We start from the raw sequence: 24,132 nt of genomic DNA on the forward strand, positions 1-24,132 counted from the left end.
TTTTCAACATCATACATAATCACGTTCAGACCTCTAATTGTGGTTTTCGTTTCCTGTGTTGAATAATTTTAAATAATTTCTTAATTTTGGGAGTCATATCACTTAATTTCTGTGCAGTTACAGTTAAATTGTTAATTTATGTACAAGAAAGTAACATAAAAACAACACTAGCAAAGTAAAACAGGTCTTTCATTTTCAATACACTATCTTTCAACCTGTTAAATTGAGTTAACTAGAATTTGTGCAAAGCTTTTGGTGGGATACTGGAATTTAGCCATAATTTTCATTCTTACTTGCACAGTTTATCACAATTTACTAATTTTTCATTTATGGAAAATTGTTGATTTGCAGCCGTGACAATAATGAACGAAAACTTTCAAAATTAAACACAAAATTGCCCTGTTCATATGACGTAATGTCTTTGTCTTGTAATTACTTTCTGGTACCTCCAATAAAAGATTGCTGTGTAATTCTTAAAGGAGTTAAATTTTAAGAATTCAACGGAGAGATGGTCATTGTAAATTTTGCATGTATGCAGTCTTATCTTACACTTACAAACATATAGTATCTTTCAGACCGATTTAAAACAAAACCTTTTGATGAACAGAATTTTGCATACAAGGAACATAATACACTTAGATTAAACTGTGTTAAGTGCATGATCTTTTTAATTTAATGTGCTCATTTACAGGTGTACAAGTCTTAGCCATCTTTCAGCTGACTAACTCAAAGGTTATGAACCCCTCAAGTACATCACTGAGTTTTCACTTTATCAGATTGATTTGATGTAATGTTTATATTATCAATGTTATGTAAAATGTAGGTCAATAAATTTTTCTTTGCTCAGCTTTTCTGTGCTAGAAATAGTTCTATAGCTTCCTTTCTGATTAGTCGCAAATCAGTCATGTGACTTATTGTGGCTTACATTAAAATTTATCATCTACTTCATAACAGTACGGTAACTGCCAAAAAAAGGAAAAGTAACTGAATTAGAATAGTAGTAAAATATTGCAAGCTGCAACTAGAGCTTTTATTTTATAACAAATGCTGTGCTTTTTTTCTTCTTTTGTAAAAGTAGGTGGTGTGCAGCAATCAATTAACCGCAAACAGAGCTGGAAAGGTTCTAAAGAGTCCTTGGTACCTCAGAGACATGGCCCTCCATTGGGAGATAGTGTAGCTTATCGTTCAGAAAGTCCAAGTTCTCAGTCAGATGTAGGAAGGCCCTTATCTGGTTCTGGATTAGCAGCATTTGCTCAGGCTCATCCTGGCAATGGACAAAGAGTGAATCCACCTCCTCCACCACAAGTAAGGAGTGTTACTCCCCCTCCTCCTCCTCCAAGAGGGCAGACTCCTCCACCAAGAGGAACAACTCCTCCACCTCCTTCCTGGGAACCAAATGCTCAAACAAAACGTTATTCTGGAAGCATGGAATATATGATCTCTCGCATTTCTCCAGTACCACCAGGAGCATGGCAGGATGGCTATCCGCCGCCGCCAATGAATCCATCACCCATAAGTTCTTCTACACCGGGACAAAGAGGCATTAATTCTGTTCCTCTTGGCAGGCAACCAATAATCATGCAGAGTTCTGCCAATAGCAAGTTTAGTTTTCCATCAGGAAGAGCTGGAATGCAAAATGGCAATTGTCAGACTGATTTCATGGTTCATCAGAATGTTATATCTGGGAACTCAGTCAATCGTCAGCCACCCCCTCCGTACCCAATATCCCCAACTAATAGGCAAAGTCCTACAGCATTGCAGATGCAAGCAGGAGGATCTGTTCCTCCTTCAGCATACACCAATGGAAACATTCCTCAGTCCATGATGGTGCCAAATAGAAACAGCCACAACATGGAACTTTACAATATAAATCTACCTGGAATACCAATGTCCTGGTCACAGCCTTCATCTGCTCCACCCCAATCACCACCTGGCAGTGGACATGAAATCCCTACATGGCAACCCAACATTCCAGTAAGATCAAATTCTTTCAATAACCCTCATGGAAATAGACAGAGTCACTCTAGCAATTCTCAGCCTTCAGCCACCACAGTAACAGCTATAACCCCAGCTCCCATTCAGCAGCCAGTAAAAAGTATGCGAGTATTAAAGCCAGAGCTGCAGACTGCCTTAGCACCAACTCATCCTTCTTGGATGCCGCAGCCAATGCAAGCTATCCAACCAGTCCCCTTCTCTGAGAGCCCATCTACCAACATGGCAGTTATGACACCTGTTGCAGAAGCTCCAAATTACCAAGGTCCTCCACCACCTTACCCAAAACACTTGCTGCACCAGAATCCATCTGTCAGTCCACATGAGACAGGAACCAAACCTAGCAAAGAAGATCATCCCAGCTTACCTAAGGAAGAAGAGAGTGAAAAGAATAATGAATGTGTTGATGGGACAGACAAAGAAAAAAAACAAATAACAACCTCACCTGTTCCTGTTAGGAAAAATAAGAGAGATGAAGAGCGAAGGGAGTCTCGCATTCAAAGCTATTCTCCTCAGGCCTTTAAATTCTTCATGGAGCAACATGTGGAAAACATACTCAAGTCTCATCAGCAACGATTGCATCGTAAGAAACAACTAGAGAATGAAATGATGCGGGTAAAACCTTTATTTTCTTTAATATTTGAATGGAACTACTTTAGCTTTTGATATATATTTTTTAAAACTGAATATCTAGACAGGTTTCTTGATTATACTGCAATTTTGTGGGCAGTTGTAGTATCTTTTGGTATTGAAGTTCATTTTTAGTTTGACCACATGTTTAAGAAGCAACCAGCCTTTCAGTATTTGTTTAGGTAATCCCATTCCTCTCTTTAGAAAGTACAGTTTTAAATTAATCAGACCAAACCAAAATATTTTGTATTCTAAACACTAATAATCTGAGTCATTTATGAGAAGACTGAAGTAAACTTATTGAAGCTTGCATTGGGCGTAGCTGTATGGCTCCCAGGTTTTTATCGCTGATGATATTAATGCTGATTTGTGGGAAACTATTTGTTAAAATTGTCACAATTAAGTATTATTAAAGATTTTTGTAGATGCAGTTTAGGAAGAAATGGTAATAAGGCTGGCTAAAGTCTCCATATAGAGCCTCAAAGAATGATTACTCCCTTCACTTTCACCAGTTTGACACCATTGTGTGATGGTATTTGTCCAGGAAATTTCGTTCTAAAAAATGTAGTTCTAATAGTCTAGTCAGCTAAATGTACTGAGGGTTTGATCCTCTATTCCATAGTCCTTCCATACTGTGCAATATTGCTATTAATATCCGTGAGAATTCTGGGTACACAAGGAATGCAGGGTTGGGCTGTCATAGTACATTAACTGAACCTTGGGTAGGGAATTTAAAACTCATTTTAATCTCCACTTTTTAAAACACTGCAGCAAGCAACAAAAGTGCCACAGTTCTGTAAAACCTATACTCTTTTATCTAGCACTGGCCTAAGAGTACATGTTCTATTAATTGAAGTTTTTTTTGTTTTGTTTTGTTTTTTTAAAGATTGCTTTTTGTTTAAAAACTGGCTTTAGGTGATACATCTGATGACCCTTGCCAATTTGTGTTTTTTACAGTCGCATTTTGTCTCTTTTACAGTTGCATTTTTTGTCTGTCTTCTTGCTATGTAAAGACCCACACAACAGAGGAAACAGTGAAACTGACTTTATAGAAAACATTGAGAAACACTCACATTAAAACAAGAAAATAGAGAGAATTTTAGCTATGATTTTTATAATAATCTTAGGTTTTATTTGTAATCTTAGTTTTTCTGGGAATATTAGTGGGTAACAGAATTTTAGACAAAAGTGGTTCTTTAAAATTGATACCTTTAACTGAATTTTTTTTGCTTGACTGAGACAATATTTCAAAACCCATACTCCTGCTCTTAAAAAAATCTTGCTTTAAACTGTACTCTTATATAAGTGTCTACTTAATCACAACATAAATAAATGTTAGCAAATAAGATTTATTCCTGGAAGTCTCTCTAGATGTTTATTCTTAGTCTTCTTTTTCCTTTTCACTTTCACTAACAGCTGATTTAAACTCTTAAGGTGTTGGAAGCTTTGCTGACTTCTATAGCCTCCATTACTGTGTGGGCAAGTAAGACTTTGGAGTAACAGTATTATATTAAGAATAGCATGAACCCTTTCCAAAGGACTTTGCATGTATACCTGCATCAGAACTAAAGCATGAAGTTGATGTATTTTTTTTATATTACATTTGGGTACTTAAGTGCAAGATCATAACTAATTTTGATTTGCAGACCTCAGTTTCATTTCTTATTTGGAGCACTTTATTGAGTGTGCTCTGCAATGGTGTAAACACAGTTACTTATGTTGACACACATCCCTCTTAGTGGTAATGATTTTTTCCCCCCTGCATGCTTAACATAGATAATAACATTTTGATTTTAATTGACTATTTTACACTAAATATGTTTTATGGTAATTGTGCTCAATTCACATAAAATGTGTTTAATTCAGAAGGAGGGTCTTCGGGGGATTGGATGGTGAAAAACGGGGTGTCATTATGGGAGAAGCGGCTTCCATTAGTATGCAATGGGAGAGAAATCTGACAGGAATAGGCCAACTCACCTTACATCTTGAATAGGAAGAGAAGAAGTGAAACTTGATGGCCATGTGTCTCTCCTAGCATTTTTTCATCGTTATTTGCAGGAGAGTTAAGAGGATTAAACCAGGAGTGGATTTCCTCATTTTTCTCCTTCTGCAGGAAGTTGAGGGAAAAGGGTGACCAAAATGCTTCAGCCAGTGTATATTCCGTGTGGGAGGGCAGGTGTCTAAAGGAAGATGCTTAGTGGAGAGAACTGGGTTTTTTGGTTGTGGAGCAGCTGTCTCACAGGTGGAATAGTAATGTATTTTAGAGGTATGCACTTGCTTCTATTATCTTATTCTGTCTAAGGGTGCTAAAAGTGGTCTGCGGCACCTCCCAGAACGCACACAACTTTTCTGCCCTGAAGAGTGTGAAAACAAAATTAGTTACGAGGTAGGGAGTACCAAGACCATAGGGAAGGAAAATAGAGGTAATGTCAATGAGATCACATGGCTATTCAGCAAGGGCTAGTGCAAGGCATGGAGTAAAGAGAATGGAGTATTTTGTGGGGGAGTGTGGAGTGTATGTATGTGTACATATATAGTTTAAAAATAATAGATTTCTTGGTTAATTTCTTGTAGCCATCATAGAAGTGGGTCCTAAAAGCAATATTAATAAGGAAGAGGAGGGGACTTTGCAGATCAGCTCAGGAAGGGTGTTTGAGGTACAGTGTGGGTGGTGTGGAGGAAAGTGTGTAGGTCTTTTGGGGGGAAAAGAAGATAAATAAGATATTGATGCTGAGATTTTGGATGGAGCAAAGGGGTTGGCAAGCAGCATGAAGAGATAAGGCTAGTGGAGAGCAGAGGCTTGTTGGTTCTTGAAGATAAGGACAAAACACTTAAATTTGATGCCATGGAGGAAGGAGAGCTAGTACACTGAGGTTAGAGAGGATGGAATGGTGTGACTGATGGGCAAAGAATATGATCTTGGCAGTGTTTTGATGGAGCCAAAGGAGAGCATCATGGGTGTTCAAAGGCCTCAGAGGAGGAGGCTGCAGAGGTCAAGCCTGGAGATTGTGAGGACTGCACCAGATTTTTTTGTTGTATGGACAGACACAAGGTCAAATTTTCAAATCTCTGCTTGAGACCACTGTTGCTGTGATGCCTGTAAGAAATCTGCTATGGTTTAGTGTATGCCAGTTGGCTAGTTGATTTTCATTTTAAAACAAAAAGTGCCTTCAGGAATCATTACGCTGTACAGTAGCTACCTATGTAACCATGATTTCTGTTGTTCTTGTTCTCCCTCATTTCTTCTTTTTGTTTGCCTATTTTGTCTCAAATTAAACTGTAAGGTAGTGAATGTAGGGACTGTCTCTTACATGTGTTCATAGAGTGGTTCTCTAATACAGATTGCTGTTGCTAGATGCTACTATGGTACAAATATTAACTTAATATTTTGAGATGTTATGGAGGTAGAAATGGCAAGATTTGGGTACCACCTGAATGAATAGGTAATGAAAAAGGGAGGGGTGAAAGACCTCTAGATTATGGGCCTGAATGTTGATGCTGTTTTCTCTGGTAACATCGTGGAGGGTGTTGGAAAGAGACTGGGAGGTAAGCTTAGAAATTCAGTTTAAACTGATTGAGCTATCCAGAAGAAAACATCAGAGAATCTGAAATCCAGAATTGAATTTGCAAGTCATTGCTATAAAGATTACTGAAGTCATGGAATTGCAGATGAAATCACCAAAAGAGAGAAGGAAGAGATTTTGAGAAAAGAAGGGAGGTGTGGAGAGGTGGAGGACTAATAATCCTTTTATAGTGCTTTTTATCAGCATCGTTCCCATTAGAGATGGTGAGGTTTTCTCAGTCACCCAGCAGGCCAGTGGCTGAGCCCAGAATAGAGCTCGTCTCCCTAGTTCCTGTTAAGTGACCCATCCAATTAAGCAAGTTGGGAATCAGAAAAGGCAATAAAATGATGAATTATGTAACCAAATATGACCTGAACAGGTGTGTTGGCAGAAAAAAGTCTTATGTCCTATTTTGCTGTTCTGAATCTCAAGATGGCCTAAATGGTTTAAAAACAATTTATTGTGCATGTGTTCTGCCTGAGAAATATCAGGAGTATCAAATATGGTTTTTCATATCTTTATATGAGATCTCTTTAGGGTTCCAGAGGATGTTTATTGTGAAGTCTAATACCTTACTTAAAAAGATACCCTTTATCAAAATATTAATTTGCATTAGACAATAGTTAACGAAAACAAGAATATTAAATACCCTGACTGAAAATCTTCTCTCCACTCAATTGCTCACCTTTTGCTATCTTGGCTTCCGTTATTTGATAGTTTCATTACTTCTCCAGCCACTATAGTATCTTCCACGATAGACAAGACTTGTCTTTTTAATGTAAAAACACAAGCAGAACCACTTTTCATTGTGCCTTTTGTATTCCATAAGAAGCAAAATAGGACAGAAGCCTTGGAAGGACACCTTTAATTAAGAACCAAATGGAAATAGTTTATGCAAAAACAACAAAGTATGCAAAGAATCAGTGATCAAACAGTGGATAACTAATTGGAAAATCTACAGAGCAATACATTCAGTTAATTGTGTCAGGAATCAAGCAAGTAATGACTCCCATTAATGCAGAGAATCAAGTAAAAGTTAGGTATGCAGGGAATCATGGATAAATCTGTACAGTTGTCAATATGTAAGGGACGTATTCCCATCTGGGAACATCTCTGTGAAGGATAGTGGGTTACCAGTGGCCTGCCTCCTACCCTACAATCCTGTTTCTTCTACAGAGGACATGAAAGGCAACCACCATCAGCTTGTCTTTTTCTCCCATCCTATTCTGTTCCCAAAAATGGCTCCCTTAATCAAGAGCATGGTGGTGCATGGCACCTTGTGCAAATTGTTGTTATAACTGCCCCTTAGATTGCACATTTTGTGGGGATTTTTTGTTTCAACCTTAAGTGTTTTTATAGAGACCTAATGTGTATTAGGGAAAAAACTTGAAGGATTACTTCTCATTTTACATGCAAGTTTTTACTTTACTTTGCCTGAACCTTCTAAATGTATGATGATCACAACAACGAGAAAAGTGTTTTTCACTTGTGAAATTTAACTTTGTTACATAGGTTGGGTTGTCCCAAGATGCCCAGGATCAAATGAGAAAAATGCTGTGCCAGAAGGAATCTAACTACATTCGTCTCAAAAGGGCTAAAATGGACAAATCAATGTTTGTAAAAATTAAGACTCTTGGCATTGGGGCATTTGGAGAGGTCTGCCTAGCAAGGAAAGTGGACACTAATGCTTTATATGCAACAAAAACCCTGCGGAAGAAAGATGTGCTGCTTCGGAACCAAGTTGCTCATGTTAAAGCTGAGCGGGATATCCTTGCAGAGGCTGACAATGAGTGGGTGGTTCGCCTGTACTATTCATTCCAAGATAAGGACAATTTGTACTTTGTAATGGATTACATTCCAGGAGGTGATATGATGAGCCTATTAATAAGAATGGGTGTCTTCCCAGAAAATCTGGCACGGTTCTATATAGCAGAGCTGACCTGTGCAGTTGAAAGTGTTCACAAGATGGGCTTCATTCACAGAGACATTAAACCTGATAACATTTTGATTGATCGTGATGGTCATATTAAACTGACTGACTTCGGGCTTTGTACAGGTTTTCGATGGACACATGATTCCAAATACTATCAGAGTGGTAAGAAGCTATTTTTGTTACTTATTATTCATTAATTAGGTAAGAGGAGAAAGATGAACATGCCGTGAAAAAAGTTAGAATTTAATACCCATAAGGGAAATGGAATAAGCTAAACCAATATAGCAGCGTGCACACTTGTTGTACTGATATAACTATTTTGGTAAAAAAAAAAAAAACTAACTAAAATAGGTATATCAGTGCAAAAATTCTGTATAGACCAGGCCTAAGTCATGTGGATGTTTTTGACAATTTTACCCAAGATCTACTATTCTTCATCTCTCTTCTGCAGTTATGTGGAAATTCACTAATTGAGCTTCTTTTAAAAGAAGATTAAAGTTTATTTAATGCCTTCAGGGTAGTTGCGGGAAGCTTACAGCAAAGATAATTTTGCATTTAGTTCTACAGGTGGCACTATCTGGATTCCTTCTTTGTTTTACGGTTATTTTTTCTTATAGGTAACCTGCAAAGAATTAAATGAAAATTGGGCTTGTACCTTTTTTCTTCAATAGATTATTTTCAAAACTCACTTTTTTGGCTTGTTTTCACACTAGAAATTCAGTTCCTCTTTAGCCTGGTATATTTTATGGTGATTGGAGAAGTAGCAAGAGGGATGACATTACATAAGGCAAGAGAGTGAAAGTTGAACAATTGTGATAGGTAAGATTTTTAATCAGGCTGTTTAAAACTTTCTATTTTTTAAACACATATTTAACTTCAGTGATTGATATTTTGGAGATGGCCCTCCTTCACTGCAGGTGAGAGAAATAACCATATACTTCCTATACTTCCAACAAGTTCTGTAGTAAAACTAGGGAAGATCAGAATTGACATTTCCTATTATTTGTTGCGCAAAAAATCAATTTTTAACAAACAAAAGAAAATAACTCAACTTTCAGGCATTCTTTTACATCATAAGCAAAAAAGCGCACACAAGCTCAATATTCTAAGTTCTTTACAAGTTCACTTTTAATTATGTTTATTTTAAAGTACTTTGATTCATTAGAGAGTGTTCTTCATAAAAAGGAATGTTAAAGAATTTGGAAAGAAACTGGTCTTAGCTGAGAACCCCAACTAAGGGGTTAAAAACCCACAATACTTCATTTTTATATTGTAGGTGACCATTCACGTCAAGACAGCATGGATTTCAGTAATGAATGGGGTGATCCAGCAAACTGTAGATGTGGAGACAGGCTTAAGCCACTTGAGCGTAGGGCAGCACGTCAGCATCAGCGTTGTTTGGCACATTCACTTGTTGGCACACCTAATTACATTGCACCAGAAGTACTGTTACGAACAGGTAAAGCTTTTTTATTTGATCCCTTTGCAAAATGACTGATGTCCAAAGGGTTTGGCCCTTTCTGAAGACCAGCACTTGTACAGAGTAATTAATAATGGAGTCAGTAACAGATAAGTTAAATGAATTCTTTGCATCAGTCTTCACTGCAGAGGATGTGAGGGAGATTCTCATACCTGAGTCATTCATTTTAGGTGACAAATCTGAAGAACTGTCCCAAATTGAGGTGTCAATAAGAGGAGGTTTTAGAACAGATTGATAGATTAAACAGTAATAAATCAACAGGGTATATTCATCCGAGAGTCCTGAAGAAACTCAAATATGAAATTGCAGAACTACTAATAGGTTACATTTCACAATCGCTTATATCAGCTTCTATACCATATGTTTGGAAGATAGCTAATGTAAGGCCAATTTTTAAAAAAGGCTCCAGAGGCGATTGTGGCAATTATAGACTAGTAAGCCTAACTTCAGTACCAAGCAAATTGGTTGAAACTATAGTAAAAAACAGAATTATCAGACACATAAATGAACACAATATGTTGCGGGGGGGAAAGTCAAAAGTGATTGAGGCATGTAAGATGAAATCATGACTCAATCTATTAGAATGTTTTGGAATGTGTCCACAAGTATGTGGACCAGGGTGATCCAGGAAATATAGTGTACTTGGACTTTCAGAAAGCCTTTGACAAGGCCCCTCACCATAAGTTCTTAAGCAAAGTAAGCAGTCTTGGAATGAGAGGGAAGATCTCACAAACTAGCAACTAGTTAAAAGATAAGAAACAAAGGATCGGAATAAATGGTCAGCTTTCACAAAGGGGAGAGGCAAACAGTAGGGTCCCCCAACAGTCTGTACTGGGATCTATGCTGTTCAACATTCATAAATGATCTGGAAAAAGGGCTTAATAGTGAGGTGGCAAAGTTTGCAGAGGATTCAGAATTGCTCAAAATAGTTAAATCCAAAGCTGACTATGAAGAGTTACAAAAGAATCTGACAGAACTGGGTGAGTAGTCAACAAAATGGCAGATGGAATTCAGTGTTGATAAATGCAAAGTAATGCATATTGGAAAGACAATCCCAACTATACGTACAAAATGATGGGATCTAAATTAACTGTTACTACTCAAGAAAAAGAGCTTGGAGTCATCAGGGATAGTTCTCTGAAAACATCTGCTCATTGGCAGTCAAAAAAAATTAACAGAATGGTAGGAATCATTAGGAAAGGAATAGATGATAAGAGAATATCATAAGACCTCTATATAATAAAAATATATATTAGAATTGGAAAAAGTACAGCGAAGGTCAACAAAAAATATTAGGAGGGTATGGTACAGCTTCCATATGAGGATAGATTAAAAAGACTGCTCATTTTAGAAAAGAGATGACTAAGTGGGATATGATAACCGTCTATAAAATCATGAATGGTGTGGAGAAAGTGAAGAATGAAGTGCTATTACCCCTTCACATAACACTGGAACAAGGGGTCACTCCAAAAAATCGATAGGCAGCAGATTTAAAAGGAACATAAGACAGTACTTCTTCACACAATACAGTCACCCTATGGAACTTGTTGCCATGGGATGTTGTGAAGGCCAAAACTGTAACTTGGTTCAAAAAAGAATTAGATAAGTTAATGGATAGGTCCAGCAGTGGCTATTGGCCAGGATGGTCAGGGACGCAACTCCATGCTGTGGGTTGTCCTAAGCCTCTGACTGCCAGAAGCTGGGTCCGGATGATAGTGGATGGATCATTTGATGATTGGCCTGTTCATTCCCTCTGAAGTATCTGGCACTGGCCATTGTCAGAAGATAGGGTGTTGGGCTAAGTGGACCATTGGTCTGACCCAGTATGGCTGTTCTTAACCTTTTCTGGGTCAAAAATAAATACTAAATTATTATTAATCTGGAAGATAATGCAATAAATACTTATAACTTGATATGTTGGTTATCCATTTAAATGTAAATCTAAGTAACCAAAGCACTGGTTTCATTTTTATAAGTTTGCTTTTGTTTCAGGATATACACAACTGTGCGATTGGTGGAGTGTTGGAGTAATTCTCTTTGAAATGTTAGTGGGGCAGCCTCCCTTCCTGGCACAAACACCACTGGAAACACAAATGAAGGTAATTAAGAAAATCGAGTGTTAAAATTATGTAATAGTAATGTGCAAAAGTAGTAGTTTGTATAACCCTATAAGCATTACCATGCTGAAAAAGCAGTCAGAATTTGTGCAAAACTTTCTAATTATATAAAGTGAGAGGAGAGTTTTAAGTGAATAAGCACTATGCACAACTAGGTGATAACCTAACCGTATTTCTAAGCCAAAAGGTATCTTTCACAGAGGCTGAATATTGTAAGATTAACGCAATAATCTAAGCTTGTCATTTGTTCATGCTTGGTCAAGAGCTTACCATTTTTGCTCTCTTACACTATGCCCTTCTCAGTACCATATTTCTCTCAAACAGTCCCATGACTCGTGAGAGAGACTGTTGGCCCAGCATCCTTTTTGTCAGACAAGCAATGTAACAGTGTTAAGGGGCACTTGAGCGCCTCCTGGTGGCTGGATGTAGTAGCACAGTCCTTTTTCTCATCCTTGGCACCCCTCGCAGGCTGCCAGCTGACCTTCATGGGTCTTCGGTGGCTTCACTCTTCAGCCAAGTTATGAAGTTCAAATAAACCCTTTCATGGGTATGTAAGAATCCAGTAACTGAACAGTCTATTTGCCCTTTCTTGGGTCTTCATCCCCAGTTCTGGACTCTTTAAATTTGGCACTCTGTTCAGGTTCCCAGATAAGGCTTGTTCCCTTTTGGGGCTTTACACCACTTCACCTGCGGCCAGAAGGGGAACCCGGGCCCACTGTAACATACTATGGCACAGTCCTCACTAGTGGGGGGCTGTATCAACCCTGCCCTGCAACCTTGGGTGCCTTACAATTACTTGCTGTAGTAACTCCCACCTGGGCTGCTCATAGACTGCCTTCCAGCATGTATTCCACACCAAGTGTCTGTGTAACTGCAGGCTCCCAGCTACACCCTGGCTCCTACCAGCCTTGGTTATACTGCAGGGTGACCTAACACCCCCCCTGCCCTGAATCTTCCCCCAGAAATGTATGTCCTGTACTGCTGAGCCTTCTTCTGGACAGTACAAATATATGAAGTCCATTAGATCATTAAGGAAATAATATAACCACTTATTACTTAAAATAGTTACCCAGACACTTTAACTTAAAACACTTATTAACTTCAAAGAAATTTTAAGGGAATATAAGTAATGAGACATAAATGTCAAAATGGATACAAGAATAAAGATAAAACTGTGATTGGTACCTACTTAAGAAACTATCTAAGGGCTTGTCTACACTGGCGCTTTACAGCGCTGCAGCTTTCTCACTCAGGGGTGTGAAAAAATATCCCCCTGAGCGCAGCAGGCTTCAGCACTATAAAGTGCCAGTGTAGACAGTGCACCAGCACTGGGAGCCATACCACACATGGAGGTGATTATTTCAGAGCTCTGCCGCAACTACACAAGCCATGTTAAAGTGCTGCTGTGGCAGTGTTTTAACGTTGCCAGTGTTTTAACGTTGCCAGTGTACAGGAGCGGCTCCAGGCACCAGCACAGCAAGCACATGCCTGGGGCGGCAAGCCGCGGGAGTGGCCTGCCGGTCGCTGTGAGGGCAGCAGGCAGGTGGCTTTCGGCGACACGCCTGCGGGAGGTCCACCAGTCCCACAGCTTCGGCAGCGATTTGGTGGCGGGGACACCGATGGCGTGGCACCGGCAGACCTCCCGCAGGCATGCCGCCAAGTCCGCTTGAGGCCGCAAAAAACATAGAGCCGCCCCTGCCAGTGTAGACTAGCCCTTCGTTACAAAGCAGACATATTTCCAGCAAGTTTACTGACCAAACTCTTCAGGTCAGGACCCCTCCCCCAGAGTCCAGTGGTTGTTTCCTTTTGTCTTCTCAGTTGTGGAGAAGGTGAAGGGCAGGGAGAGAGAGAGGGGTCCCTTGGTGTGTTTGTCTCTCCTTTTTATAGTTTCAGCCCCCCTCTTAAAAAACATTTGCAGCTGAGAACCAGGGGACAGTGTGTATGTGGAAGGATGTTCCCTGCTGGGTTGTTTTTTTTTCCCACCTGTTTGAACTTCCTTTGTTTTCCCTTACTGCTTGATGACACTATTTACTGCTTAAATGCAAACAAAGGCAAACACACATTCCTTCCGTTGTTTAGGACAGACCTAACTTGTGCTTGGGAAGGGCTGTGAGGTTTGGAACAAGTGTTAATAACATCATATGAGGGAATCTTCTAACTTAACATAGTATTACCACACACGTTTTAACAAGACAATACTGACCAGCAAATTGAGTTTTCAAATAATACCTTACAAGGCATAGCTTGTATGAAGATAATTACAATAGTATGTAAGTATGAACACGGGTGTATTCAGTCACACCCACCCACTATTCTGGGTTCCAGCCCAGGGATCCTATAAACAGCATCCGCCTATGGCTTGATGCAATTCATTGCTGCTTCTTCCCCGCACCTTTTCCTACTTGCCCACTTCAGCTTTACCTTTATCTCACAGTTGTGGTTCTTAGGTGTTCTCTCTCCCTGCAAATCCAGCTATGCAAAATTGCAGGCAGAAAACAAGCTGGCTATCTCTCAGGTTCCTTTTGACCAGAGAGGAGCACCTTCCTTTCCAGGTCCCAAGAACTGAACTGCTATCTGTCTTTTGTGTTTTTGTTTTTTGGCACAGCAGTCTCATACAAGGCTATGACAGCTACTTTTTTATTTTATTTTTAGGCCAAGTTTTTTCTTAATATCCTTTGACTCAATCTAGTAACCTTAAGGAAATGCAGCAAGGCTTTTCTGTGTGTGCACTATTCCATTTCCCTGATGTTCTCCTTTAGGGAACAAATCTTTGATTCTAAGTTGTCTCAATTTTTCATAAAGAAACTCTTTCCATAGAATATTGCACAGAGTGCCATAGAACATGGTCATCAGTTTCTTTGGTTTTGCACACACTACACAGTCTGTGTTTTAAGTTTTTTTAATAAGTTTACCTTATCATTTAAGGCACAATGATAACTCTGTTAACTCTCTAAAAATTACTACTTCGCTTTTTCTGTCATGAGTGGAGTGTAGTATCTTCGCTTGTTTTTAGCATATATCATAAAACCTTTTGTTTCGTCAGTCCATAATTCTTTACATTCCTTTGCAAGCTCCTTTGCGATCACACTTTTAAATTCTTGTCTACGTATGGGTATCTTAATATCCACTATATCCACTTCCTCATTTTTTTTAGAGCTGTGTCTTGCTGCTTTGTCAGCCATCTTATTTCCAGGTATTCTGATACGTGCTGGAACCCATTCTATTGTTACACAGCTACCTGCTTGCATTATTTCCATAGTTAGGAACATTATTCACTTATGTCATTTCTGCTTTCTAAAGTCCCTGTTCTGAGTGTCATAATACCTGACGAGGAATCAGATAAAATTACAGCTGCAATCGGTCACACATCTCTTACCCAGGTTAGTGCCAGCATTATCCCCGTTAGTTCAGCCATTAGTGCAGTCACATAATTCAATAGCCTTTTAGATTTCTGGATTCCAGAATTAGGACCACAAAAGGCTATTCCTACTCTGCCCAGTGTTGTCATCTTTTGATCCATCTGTATAAACTTGGCAAAGGTGGCTCCGTTCTTCATAAATAAGTTCAGAAATTTCATTGGTCATAATGTGTGGGTTGTTTCCCTTCCCTTTATGTATGTATGTATGTATGTATGTATGTTTTCATACAATTTCAAATCCACCAATGGAGGAATAACTTTTGAGCTGAAATCTCATTTCCTGTGACTAAAAATTTTTAGTTCCGTTTTTTTATTTTTATACATCTCATTTAATCATTGTTTTGACCCTGATAGTATAAGGACACCCTGGTCCTCCAGGTTAGGGGTTAGGCACAGGGCTAACAACCCTATCCGATTTTATATATATAATTTGTATGTTATGGAAACAGTGGCGGAGAAATTGACCATTACTGTGTGGGATGGCCTTCAGGAGTCAGTGACCCGCATGACTGCTAGTGGTGAAAGCCGAAAGGAAGCCACTGGCATGAAGACTGCAGTGCTTAACGCCAATTCAAAGACCAAACTTGTTTTTTGGAACATACGGACAAGGTACGAAACAGGGAAGCTAGCTCAGGTCACAGCAGAAATGAGACGCTACAGCTTACAAATTCTGGTGTGAGCGAAAGCAGATGGATGGGATCAGCAAGATTAACAGCAGCCTAGGATGAAACTTTGCTGTATTCTGGACAGGATGATGGACAAGACCATAAGGGTGTTTGCCATCCTTTTGAAGAAGGGAGTGGAACATTCCCTGCTTGAGTGAAAGTCCATCAGCAGCAGACTTATGAGAGCTAGACTGAAAGGGAAACACAATAATATCGCCCTGATTCAGTTCTATACTCCGACAGATGACAGTGATGAAAAAGCAAAGGACAAATTGTACCTTGCATTACAGGCAGAGTTAAAGAGAGTACCATGCCATGACCTATCGTCATGGGTGACCTGAATGCCAAGGGCAGTAAGGACAACACAAACAATGACAGAGCAATGGTAAGACATGGGTGTGGTACCATCAATGAAAACGGAGAGAGACTTGTTGATTTCTGCAATATGAATGACCTAGTTATTGGCAGAACCCTATTTCAACATTGTGAAATTCACAAGCTGACATGGTGTTCTCAAAATGGCAGAGATAAGAACCAGAATGACGATATGATGATCATTGACAAATGACAATATGATGATCATTGACAAATGACGACATTCACTGACAGATGTGAAAGTAAGAAGGGGAGCAGATGTTGGCAGTGACCGCTACCTTGTGACAGCCTCCATTAATCTAACTGAGGAGTGTGGGTCCACCAAACAAGGGACATAGACATTATGACGTTTGCAAGCTAAAGTTCCCATAAATATGGAAAGTCTTCATTCTGCAGTTAAAGAACAGGTTTCAGGCACTTGCAGATAATGAAGACAAGGGGAATGTAGATGAGGAGATCAACAAAAAGTGGGACAAAGTAAATGGAGCAGTGAAGCCTGTCTAGGCTACGGGCAGAGGAGAAGGAAGGAGTGGATCACACCTAGCACATGGAACACCATAGAAACCAGGAGAGCCCTGAAGAAAAAAGCTTTAGACACAAAATCCCAGAAGCTAAAGGACAAATACCACCAGCAGTATAGCAAGGCACACCGTGAGGTCAAATGCCTTGTGAGAGCAGACAAACAACATTATATTGATGATCTGTCAACACAAGCAGAGGATGCAGCTGCTTGTGGTGAACAAGGAACCGTCTACATGGCTTATCAGTGGTAAATGGCAGACACCAACAAACATTCTCATCCGGAACAAACAAGGCCATCTACTGGCAACAGAAAAAGAACAAGACATGCACTGGACAAAGCATTTAAAAGAATTGCTGAACAGAGAGCCACCTAAAGAGGAAGCAAACATCCAGGAGGCAGAAGATCTTGATATCAACACAGACCCCCCCCCCGCACCCCCAAAACTAAGGAATAGATCATTCAAGCCATCAACTCCTTAAAAAATGGCAAAGCTCCTGGCAAGGATAGCTCGAATGCAGAATTGTTCAAGATGAATCCTGAGTTAGCAGCATCTATCCTGGCCCCTCTATTTATATCAGTCTGGGAAAGGGAAAAAAGTGCCAGATGAGTGGACCAATAGGGTTATAGTGAAGATATCAAAGAAACAAACTCTCAGGGATTGTAATAACTGGCATGGTATCACATTTTTATCTGTGCCAAGCAAGATGTTGTGCAAGATCATAGTCCAGCATATATGAGAGGCAGTTGATAGTATTCTCAGACAAGAGCAAATTGGTTTTCGGAAAGGGCATGGATGCACAGATCAGATTTTAACTCTATGAAACATAAAAGAACAATGCTTGGAATGGGAACAGCAACTCTACACAGACTTTGAGAAGGCTTCTGATAGCTTTCACAGGACCAGCCTATGGTGCATTCTGTGGGATATGGAATCCCTCTCCGTATAATCAACATCATTAAAAGCTTCTATTCCAACTTTATATGCAGTGCAGTGAGCTCAGTTTTGAAGTCAGAACAAGAGTACATGGGGGAGAGTCACGTTTTCAATCCTTTTCAACATTGCCATTGACTAGGTAATGCGGTGTACAACAGAAGATATGCCAAGAGGCATCAAATAGACACCCTTTTTCATCCCTTGAAGACCTGGACTTTGCAGATGATCTCGCTGTCCTATCACATTCCCAACACCATACACAAGAAAAAACAACTATACTCAACACATTCAGCTAGCAAATTGGACTGAAAAATGAACCACAATAAGACAGATATCGTGACCTTTAATATTGTCTCACCGTTACCAGTACAGATAGAGGATCATATTCTCGCTGTGGAAGTAGAGAAAAACATCACCAATGTAGAAACATTCACATACTTGGGCAGCACCATCAGCCAGGTGGGTGGAACAAGCCAGGACATCTGGAACGAAATCAGTAAAGCCAGGAACACCTTCAGGAGCTTAAATACAGTCTGGAAATCATCAAAATACAGCACCAAAACCAAACTCAAGATTTATCAGAGCTGCGTACTTTCAACACTACTTTATAGTGCAGTATGCTGGTGAAATGAGAAAGTATGACCTGTCCAAACTGTCTTCATTCCATACAGTCTGCCTCAGAAAAATCCTCTGTATCTTTTGGCCCAGAACAATCTCAAATGAAGATCACACAATGCAGTCAAAAAAATATGAATGCCATCATTCCCAGGAGGCATTGGAGATGGATTGACTATGTGTTTTAGCAATAAGATGGACACCTGAAGGCATGTGAAAACAGGGCTGCCCAAAACAACATGGGCGAAGAGCTGTAGCAGCTGAGCTGAAAAACCCTGGGGCACAGAGGGGGAACCATTGAAAGACTTGCCAGAAACAGAAAGGAATGGAGGAGCTTAGGCCTGGTCTACACTACGTGTTTAAACTGATTTTAGCAGCGTTAAACCGATTTAACACCGCACCCATCCACACTACGAGGCCCTTTATATCGATATAAAGGGCTCTTTAAATCGGTTTCTGTACTCCTCCCCAACGAGAGGAGTACCGCTAAAATCGGTATTACCATATCAGATTAGGGTTAATGTGGCCGCAAATCGACGGTATTGACCTCCAGGCGGTATCCCACAGTGCACCACTGTGACCGCTCTGGACAGCAATCTGAACTTGCATGCAGTGGCCAGGTAAACAGGAAAAGCCTCGTGAACTTTTGAATTACATTTCCTGTTTGCCCAGCATGGAGCTCTGATCAGCACGGGTGGCGATGCAGTCCCAAATCCAAAAAGAGCTCCAGCATGGACCGTACAGGAGATACTGGATCTGATCGCTGTATGGGGAGACAAATCTGTTCTATCAAAGCTCTGTTACAGAAGGCGAAATGCCAAAGCGTTTGAAAAAAATCTCCAGGCTACACAATGCTGCGTGACAAGCATAATGGAAAGCCAAAGAATCAAATGAACGCTCCGGGAGGGAGGGGGTACTGAGGAGTCCAGCTATCCCACAGTCCACAGCAGTCTCCAAAAACTATTTGCATTCTTGGCTGAGTTCCCAGTGCCTGTAGGTTCAAGCAGATTGTCCAGCGTGGTTCAGGGTATAGCTTGTCAATTTACTCCCTCCCCCCACCACGTGAAAGAAAAGGGAAATAAGTCATTTCTTGACTTTTTTCAGTGTCACCCTATGTCTACTGAATGCTGGTGGTAGACGCGATGCTGCAGCAGTGAAGAGCAGTATTCGTTCCTCTCCCCTCCCTGGTGGCAGACGGTACAATATGACTGATATCTGTCGTCACCATCAGCCCGTGAGTGCTCCTGGCTTGCCTCAGGTGAGGTTGGCCGGGGGCGCCTGGGTAAAAATAGGAATGATTCCTGGTTATTCCCAGTAGATGGTACAGAACGGCTGGTAACCGTCCTCATCATAGCAACTGGGGGATGAGCTCCATCAGCCCCCTCCCTTTCCTGTGTAAAGAAAAGATTCTGTACTGCCTGGACTATCATAGCAGCAGGGGGGCTCCTCTCCTCTGCACCACTTAATGTCTTGCTTGGACTGTCATAGCACCGGGAGGCTGCCTCCCCCTCATTTTATCTCACTAACAAGTCACTGTTTTTTATTCCTGCATTCTTTATAACTTCATGACACAAATGGGGAGGGGGGACACTGCCACAGTAGCCCAGGAAGGTTGGGGGAGGAGGGAAGCAATAGGTGGGGTTGTTGCAGGGGCACCTCCCGTGAATGGCATGTAGCTCATCATTTCTGCGGGATCTGACACGGAGCAGCTGTGCTCTCTGATACACTGGTTCTCTAGCACACTTGCCCCATATTCTAGGCAGGACTGACACTATTTTTAGAAACCATAAAGGAGGGATTGACTCGGGGAGTCATTCCCAGTTTTGCCTTTGCGCCCCCGGCCGACCTCAGCCAGAGGCACCCATGATAGCAGCAGACAGTACAGAATGACAGATAACTGTCATCTTACTGCCAATTTACAATGGCAGCAGACGGTACAGAACGACTGATAACTGTCTCTGCTATCCTGCAAAAGCAAACGAATGCTGCTGTGTAGCGCTGCAGTAACGCCTCTATTAGCGGCATCCAGTACACATACGGTGACAGTAAAAAAAAAAAAAAAAAATGCTGAACGGGCTCCATGGTTGCCGTGCTATGGCGTCTGCTAGGGCAATCCAGGGAAAAAGGGCGCAAAATGATTGTCTGCCATTGTTTTCCCGGAGGAAGGAATGAGTGATGACATTACCCAGAACCACCTGCGACAATGATTTTTGCCCCATCAGGCACTGGGATCTCAACCCAGAATTCCAAGGGGCGGGGGAGACTGCAGGAAATATGGGATAGCTACAGAATAGCTACCCATAGTGCAACGCTCCGGAAATCGACGCTAGCCTCGGACCATGGACACACACCACTGAATTAGTGTGCTTAGTATGGCCGCGTGCACTCGACTTTATACAATCTGTTTTACAAAACCGGTTTATGTAAAATCAGAATAATCCCGTAGTGTAGACGTACCCTTAGTCGCTGCCGTAAACGCCAGAGGCATAATGGGAATGATGATGATGGTTGGTTGGTTGACTGATGAGTATGAGGGAGTCTATGGCAATCCCATATCACTTTGTCTACTAAGCTTCCAGTAATACTTGTAAATCAGTTGTGTACTTCCATTGTCATGATTGCCTTTTACCTTTGCCCAGAAAATTAGAGCTAATAGTTTCATCCTTAGATTTATAGGTGCTTCCGCAGTGGTTGTTTGCAGCACACACACTAATGATGGTGTTGGCCAGCAGTTCCAAGTTTCTAAGAGTTGTTTTTGAGACTGAATCAAAAGCTTGGCATCTGTAGTCTAAAACTGGTCTTATCAATGCTTAATACATCATCATCATCATCAGTACCTTTTTAACTGCACCCCATTTGTTTCCAGCTATTCTTTTAGGTAAGTTCATCCTAGTTCTGTACATTTGTATGATTATCTATGTGACCTTTTCAAATTTAATTTATTAACAAACACTATTCCTAGGAACATAAGCTTTTGAACTGATGTGTTTTTCACTGTAAAGAAATAAGTCCAAGTCTTCTCTTTTTTCTTCCTGGTTGAAAGCATTCCCTTAGTTTTTGCAAGCAAGAATTTAAATCCCCAATCTCTTCCCCACTTGGAAATCCTCTGGATTGCCTCATTTATCTTTAATATGGTTACTTTTAGTATTTATACTTAGTCCATATAGCACAGTCATCTGTGAAAAGGGAAATAGTTATTCCCATCTGCACAATTTCTGGGAGGTTATTTATCATAATAGAAAACAAAATAGAGCTAATAATACTCCCTTGTGGAGTTCCATTTGTAAGCATGTAGGTTTTTGATGAAGCTATTCCAACTTTGACTTGTATAGTTCCATCACTTGAAAAGTCCCTTTGCCACCAAAACATTCTCCCTTTTATTTCAATTTTGGCTAATTTACATTGGAGACCTTCCCTCCATACCATGTCATATGCTTTTTCAGTGTCCAGGAAGACCGATATCATAAAGTTCTTAGTTCTTTATGCTTTTTTGTACCTCCATTTCTAGTCTGACTATATATGTTCAACAATACATCTTCCTTTTATGAAACTACTTAGTACTGTTATAGTATCATTTTTCTCCAAATATTCCACTAGTATAATTTTTTATCATGATTTTCCCCACACATGATGTGAGGGCAAACTGAATTGCTAAGGCCTTGCAGCTCCTTTATCTGAACCTGGTGAGCTCTAATTGGCTGTCACTAGCCCTTCTAACCCTTGAAGGACCTGGTGTCTCTAGCTTTTAGGATGAGTGCTCCTGTGAGGTCTCTCTAGGTAGGCCTGGAGGACCCACCTTTGTTGCTCTTTTCCTTTTTTCCTTGCTGCTTCCTAGGTCTAGAGCAGGGCCGCCCAGAGAGGGGGGCAAGAGGGACAATTTGCCCCAGGCTCCGCAGGGGCCCCCACGAGAGCTTTTCGGGGCCCCTGGAGCGGGGTCTTTCACTCGCTCCAGGGGGCCCAGAAAACTCTTGTGGGGCTGGGCCCCGGATCTTCTTCTGCTCCCGATCTTCGCCGCTGGGGGGGTCCTTCTGCTCTGGGGCGGAAGGCCCCCCCGCCAGCAAATTACCGCCGAAGCGGGACCTGCTGCCGAAGTGCAACCCGGTCTTCGGTGGTAATTTGGCAGCGGAGGGCCCTTCCGTTCCGGGACCCGCCGCCAAAGTGCCCCGAAGACCCGCGGTGGGGGCCCCCCGCCACTGAATTACCGCCGAAGAGCGGGCTGCACTTCGGCAGCGGGTCCCGCTTCGGCGGTAATTTGCTGGTGGGGGGCCCCCGCCGCGGGTCTTCGGGGCACTTCGGCAGCAGGTCCCAGAACGGAAGGGCCCCCCGCAGCCGAACAGGGCCGGCTCTAGACATTTCGCCACGTGGGGGGCACCCTGCCGCTTGCCGGTCCCATGGCTCCGGTGGACCTCCCGCAGGCATGCCTGTGGAGGGTCCGCTGGTCCCGCGGCTCCGGTGGAGCATCCGCAGGCATGCCTGCGGGAGGTCCACCGGAGCCGCCTGCCACCGACGGCCCCAGGCCCCCGGAATCCTCTGGGCGGCCCTGCTCTAGAGAGGCTACGAAGGCCTGGTGCGTCCCAGCACAACCAGATAGTTATCTTTTTCTCTTACTTTCTTCCAGAACTTAAGATCAGTAAAGAGCAAATTCCTCAAGAATGGTAACAGTCACATAGCACAACTACATTCAATCCTGAATGACTAAAACAAATTACCGTATATGCTTGTTCATAAGCCGAATTTTTTTAGTAAAAAAGGGAAGCACCAGAGATGGGGGTTGGCTTATGAATGGGTATAGAGAGGAGAGTTGCTATCCCGGCCCGTTAGGGTAAGCAGCTGGCGGGCTGGGACACTTTGTTTACTTAGGTTTACCTCCGTGCCTGCGGACACTCAAGGTGAACCATCTCTGCCCACCAGTGGCTTATCCTGATGGCACGGGAGCCAAAGTTTGCTGACCCCTGAATTATAGGGTCGGCTTATGAACGGGTTATAAAAATTTTCATTTTTACTTATCCATCTTGGAGGAGTCAGCTTATAAACGAACCAGCTTATGATCAAGTATATACAGTACATATTTTTATTTTTAAATCAATTAGAGAAAATATTGGTAAGAAGATTTAGAAGATAATGCATGTTATTTATAGTCCTATTTCTAGGCCCTGGTGAAACCCTTAGAAATCTTAGTTGCAAAGGAGAAATATTAGATGGCATCAGAAAGTTTAGCCAGATAAACTGTATAGAATCTCCTTGTCTTTCCAGATTCTGTCTCATGCTTCCTGTGGGAAAATGCATTCATAGTTTTTTTTTTAATTTATTTATTCATTTATTTTTAAGACTAGAAGGGATCATTATAATCATCTAATGTGATCACTGGTATTGACAAACATCTGTAAGCACTGTAGTGCTGGTAGGAATAACATGTCGTAGAATTTCACCTAGTAATTCCTACATCTAGCCCATAATTTCTGATTGAGCTACAGCATATTTTTTAGAAAGATATCCAATTTTGATTTAAAGACTTCAAGGGCAAAAATCTACCATATTCTTAGGCAAGTTGTTCCATTTAATTACCCTCACTGTTAAAACTTTGCACCTTATTTCTAGTTGAACTTGTCTAGCTTCAGCTTCTATACTTTGGATCTTCTAATGCCTTTTACTGCTACATTAAAGAGCCCTCTGCTATCAGTCTTCTCCCCATGTAGGTTCCTGCAGACTGTGATCGAGCCATCTTTTAATTTTCTGTTGGACAAAGTAAATAGATTATGTTTCTATAGTCTCTCACTGGAGGATGGGCTTTCTAGATCTATAATCATTCTTGTTGCTCTCTTCTAAACCCTTTCCAGTTTGTCAGCATCCTTTTTAAAGTGTGTACATGAGACCTGGACACAGTATT

General features: G+C 41.1%; 1 protein-coding gene across 2 annotated transcripts in view; it reads left to right on the forward strand.

Moving 5' to 3' along the window:
- LATS1 (large tumor suppressor kinase 1) overlaps positions 1 to 24,132 on the forward strand; it is a 44,798-nt gene that overhangs the window by 15,208 nt on the left and 5,458 nt on the right. Inside the window, exons 4-7 of one of the 2 annotated variants that reach the window (XM_050949487.1) lie at positions 1,076 to 2,607; positions 7,698 to 8,280; positions 9,395 to 9,577; positions 11,591 to 11,697. In XM_050949487.1, the coding sequence (XP_050805444.1) occupies positions 1,076 to 2,607; positions 7,698 to 8,280; positions 9,395 to 9,577; positions 11,591 to 11,697 (2,405 nt within the window). The remainder of the gene's footprint in view (positions 1 to 1,075; positions 2,608 to 7,697; positions 8,281 to 9,394; positions 9,578 to 11,590; positions 11,698 to 24,132) is intronic. The other variant, XM_050949488.1, reaches the window with a different exon arrangement.

Source organism: Gopherus flavomarginatus, chromosome 4 (genome assembly GCF_025201925.1).
Source record: "Gopherus flavomarginatus isolate rGopFla2 chromosome 4, rGopFla2.mat.asm, whole genome shotgun sequence".
NCBI lineage: Eukaryota > Metazoa > Chordata > Testudines > Testudinidae > Gopherus > Gopherus flavomarginatus.